Source organism: Primulina huaijiensis, chromosome 12 (assembly GCF_012295235.1).
Source record: "Primulina huaijiensis isolate GDHJ02 chromosome 12, ASM1229523v2, whole genome shotgun sequence".
Classification (NCBI taxonomy): Eukaryota; Viridiplantae; Streptophyta; class Magnoliopsida; order Lamiales; family Gesneriaceae; genus Primulina; species Primulina huaijiensis.
The window spans coordinates 6,215,200-6,220,186 of NC_133317.1; the positions used below are offsets into that span (position 1 = coordinate 6,215,200).

General features: G+C 37.3%; 1 protein-coding gene across 1 annotated transcript; it reads left to right on the forward strand.

Annotated features, from left to right (window-relative positions):
* The first annotated feature begins 1,140 nt into the window (after positions 1–1,140).
* On the forward strand, positions 1,141–4,268 carry LOC140989347 (formin-like protein 4). The gene is made up of 2 exons (XM_073458548.1): positions 1,141–2,625; positions 2,721–4,268. The coding sequence occupies exons 1-2, from the start codon at positions 1,394–1,396 to the stop codon at positions 4,090–4,092; spliced, it is 2,604 nt and encodes an 867-aa protein (XP_073314649.1). The 5' UTR covers positions 1,141–1,393; the 3' UTR covers positions 4,093–4,268.
* Positions 4,269–4,987: the final 719 nt, after the last annotated feature.

The window sequence follows — 4,987 nt, forward strand, 5'->3', positions numbered from 1 at the left end:
TATATATTATAATTGAGTTAATAAGATCAAACATGTAGAAAATGATAACTAAAAAACAACTCATCTTAGAATAAGCTAAAAATACTAATCAAATTATTCAGTAATTTCTTTCTCAATTGATAACATAACCAATTCATTCTATATTTTCTTGTGGCATGATTGATTAGAGAAATTTTTTTTGATGAACTTTAACTTTGAGAAACTTCTTTTTACACTTATTAATGTAAACATAAAATCAAAGATAACTAACAAGAATTTATAAACAATGTGAAGAGTTGGAAAATATTCAACTATTTTCTTCAATTAATTCACTACAAATCCTTATTTGTCAGATAATAAGTTTTTATCAAACGATTTAGAAATAATAAATTTTATAAATAATTTATCGAGAGACCCATGAATTATAAAGAAAATTATATTTGGCACATGAGAAATAAATTTTTATGATAGAAAGGGAAAAAAATCAAGAAATAATAAATTTATATTATGTCAATTTACACTACTACATAATAAAAAAAATTATAGGTTGGGAGAAAAATAGGTCCGAGTTTTTACCTTCAAATAAGAAAGTCCCTGCCTACACCAAAAGAAGCAATCACCTTTCCTACTACACTTTAAAATAGGATTTCTAAGCAATTACACCAAAATTTTTCAAATGGGACTTTGTCATAATTTAATAATAATAATAATAATAATAACAAAAATTAGGCTACAAAATGACACTTTCAGTGGCTTTTGACCTAAAATTTCTGAAATACATGTGTTGATGGAGTCTTCCTTCTGACTTTTTACGCGTTAAAGATTTCTTCCAATATTTCGATCCCGCAAGATAATATATATACATAATAATGATCAGCCATGAGGAATCAATTTCTTTCTTTTATTTTGTTTATATTGTTCTAATTTTTTTTATAAAAAATAGCTTTATTTCGTTTCTTTCAATCTAAAATATTTATCGAAAAATATAGCATCAGAATCGCACGCGGATTATTTTAAATTAATTTATTTTTCACAAATAAAGTTAATTAAATATCGGTGATATAATGGAAAGCATGACAAACTTGTCTATCCTATCTGATGACAAACTTGTGTAACAATTCGAACTACCTTAACAATGAATCATTCCCAAAGTCCACCCTTACTTCCCAATCTGAATCTCCACACAAGGACAGGATGGTCATTTCACGAAGCCTCAAACATATACCAAATCAACAAGCCTAACTTCTCCCCTTTGAAACATTCAGCAACCAAACCAAACAAAATTTAAACTAATCTTTCCGAAGACAAAAACAAAACAAAAAAAAAGAGCCAAAATCATTAAGCAATGATCACAATTCATCACAAAAAAATTCATTAATTTCCAAACACTCTTCTGTTCTTGCCACATCCTACCATGGCTGCAAAATGTATAGTTCTTTGTCCATTCATTCTTTTGATCTTTTCTTCAATCCCTCCATCCTCTTCTCTATCAAATTCACAAAACATACAAACTCACTATCCATTCTCCATTCCCATTCCTCCTCCACCTCGACCTACGTTCCAACCGCCTCCGGCCCCCACCAACGACCCGCCTAATGTCCCTCCAACGACACTGATTCCGCCACCACAAGTACCATCTACGACGGGGAAATCGTCGACGAAATCGGCTGTGGGAAAGGCTATTGGTGTGACAGCTGCGAGCACTCTGGTTTTATCAGGGCTTCTCTTCTTTTTGCTTTTGAGGCATTCGAAACGTAAAAGGGAAAGAGATATAAGTCCTACTACCACTACTACTAATCCGACAACTAATGCCATGGTGCTTTCTGTTCCTCGAGCGGATGATTTTAGTCGATTTAATGGCAATCTTAAAGGGTTGATTGTTGATGAGAATGGATTGGATGTTTTGTATTGGAGAAACTTGGAAGAAGGAGATAAGAGGACTAGTTTCAAGAATCAGCAATATCGGAATTTGAAAGATGAGCATAATGGAGAAGAGAAAAGATTTGCTAATGAAAGAGTGAGGAAAGAGGAGCCTTTACATGAAGCTCCTTTGCTTGAAGGGAGGTTTTCAACTTCTGAAAGTCCTCTTTGGGGAAAAAAGCCGTCAGACCAGAGAATGATGAAGGTCCCTACTGTTTCATCTAATGCGACTTTCAAGGATTCCGATAATCATGATTCATCGGTTCGGGTATCGAATAGTTTGGCACCACCACTGGAACCACCATCACGGCAGCCTGTGTTAGCTTCTGAGGCCGTCCCGAAAGGAAAAATGGCTGCACCTCCGCCCCAGCCATCAATGCTAACACCACCACTGCATCCACCACCGAGAGTACCACCACTGCCTCCACCGCCAGGAGCACCATCACGGCAACCACAATCAATATTATCATCCGGGGCGGTTCCGAAAGGAAAAATGCCTGCACCACCTCCTCCACCACCACAAACGTCGTCAAATAATGGACCTGCTCCACCTCCACCACCACCAGCAATGAAAGAAATGCCTGCTAAGCACCTGTCCTTAGCGGCAGAAGGCTCGTCGAGCAATGGGAGTGGACAGGTGAAACTGAAACCATTGCATTGGGATAAAGTTAATCCAGATGTCAAGCATTCCATGGTGTGGGATAAAATGGAGAAGGGCTCTTTCAAGTAAGGAACCTCCAATACCATTCTTATAAAATATTTCTCTGTTATATGCTATATCTTAAGTGATATCTAATTTATTCTTAAATTATGTAACTCAGGTTTGATGGTGATCTTATGGAAGCTCTCTTTGGATTCGTTGCAACAAACCGAAAATCTCCAAGAGGAGACGGTGGCCCAATTACAGGAAACGGGGATAAATCAGGTCCTCCCCAACAGATCTTCATCTTAGAAGCGAGAAAGTCTCAGAACATAGCCATAGTACTCAAATCTCTTGGAATCACGCGCCAAGATCTAATCAACGGTTTACTCGAGGGACGAGGTCTAATCGACGACACAATAGAAAAACTTGTGAAAATAGCTCCAGCTGATGAAGAAATATCCCAAATCCTCGCATTTCATGGCGATCCCACAAGACTTGCTGATGCCGAATCCTTCCTCTACCATCTACTCAAAGCTGTTCCATCCGCATTCACTCGTTTCAAGGCATTGCTTTTCAAGTGCAACTACGATTCTGAGTATGCACATATCAAAGAGTCGTTGCAATCCTTAGAATCAGCTTGCAAGGAGATGAAAACTCGAGGGCTTTTCTTGAAACTTTTGGAAGCTGTTCTCAAAGCCGGGAATCGGTTAAATGCTGGAACATCTAGAGGAAATGCACAGGCTTTTAACCTTACCGCTTTGACAAAATTAGCTGATGTGAAAAGCTCTGATGGAAAAACAACCCTTCTCCAATTCGTCGTACAGGAAGTAGTTCGTGCAGAGGGTAAACGCTTTGTGCTCACTAAAAACCGTAGTTTAAGCAGGACAAATAACCAGAACACACACGCCGCTGAGAATCAAAACACTGACAGGTTTCTATCAAAAGAAGATAGAGAAAGGGAATACATGATGCTCGGTTTGCCCCTTGTTGGTGGCCTAAGTGCGGAATTCTCCAACGTTAAGAAGGCAGCCACTTTAGACTACGATCTGCTGCTAAAAACAAGCTCAGAATTAGCAAAACAAGTGGTGGAGACGCGTAAAATAGTAGTGAAATGCGGTAATCATGGTGGATTTGCCCGAGAAATGACAGGTTTTCTTGATACAGCAGAATTAGAGATACAGATAGTTAAAGATGAACTGACAAGCGTCATAGAGCTTGTGAAGAAGACAACAGATTATTATCAACCGGGCTTCTCGTCCAAGGATAGAGGGACAAACACATTTCAACTTTTCACCATCGTTAAAGATTTTCTTGGAATGGTCGATCAAGTTTGTATTGACATTGCAAGAAACGCGCAGAAGAAGAAGTCTGTATCATCAACATCATCATCATCATCACCAGCAACATCATCGTCGTCATCTTCTGTTGTTAGACCATCGTCACCTGAATCTCCTCGAGTTTTCAGGTTCCCAAAACTGCCTGCTAATTTTATGTCACAGAACTCGAAGAGCAGTTCAAGTGATTCGGACGATGATTCTGAGGTAAAGTAATGAAAGTTGCAAGATTTGGAGTTTTGTACATAGGTACAAAAAACAGAAAGCTCTCGACACTGTCGAGTGTTTTCGTTATTTCATTTTTCAAGTTTTTGATTCTTTGCCGTTGTTCTTTTTATCACACAATTAATGCAAGATTCAACGGAGCAGCGTTCGTTTCTCCTTTTTCTGGACTTATTAGTGTTAGCCAAATTGCTAATAACAAAAATATAGAAGTAGGGAATGAAAACAATCTCGTAAAAATACAGACAGAGTGACATCTTCAAGAGCAATCTTTATATAATTATACTCAATATATCAATCTATAAATGAAAAGTTTTCAAACCACTGTCGATAAATAAGTGTATCCATGTTCGGCAGAGGGAATTCATCTTTTGGACATGCTTTGTTGAGGTCTCGGTAGTCGACAATCAAAAACAGCATACAAAAATGAGCATACCATTGAAAGTATGATATCGTGTATAAAATAAAACAAATAAAACAGTAAATCAAACCAAGTCCTGTACAAAGTACAATTTCCTTAAAACATATTCGTCCCCTCTTGTATGTGCTTCGAGGATCGTCTTGGACGTCTGTTTCCCAAGATACAATGGAACAACCAGCAGTGACTTAGAACGAGGCACTACTACGACGAACTGAAAACGTATTTTTACTTTATCACTGAGATTTAACGGAGGCCAAATGAAAAGATAACAATATGTAATGCAAGAGAGTGCTTGAAAGAGATAAAATTTTCATGTATATAAAATGAGGAAATGAACTCACTATTTATAATCCTCAAAATGCACACCAAGAGTCATGCAAGATTAATTAACTCAATTAATCTTCTCATTAACTCAAGAATATGAGGAGCCAAAAGTCTTCAATTAACTCAAAAATGTGGAAAGTCAAA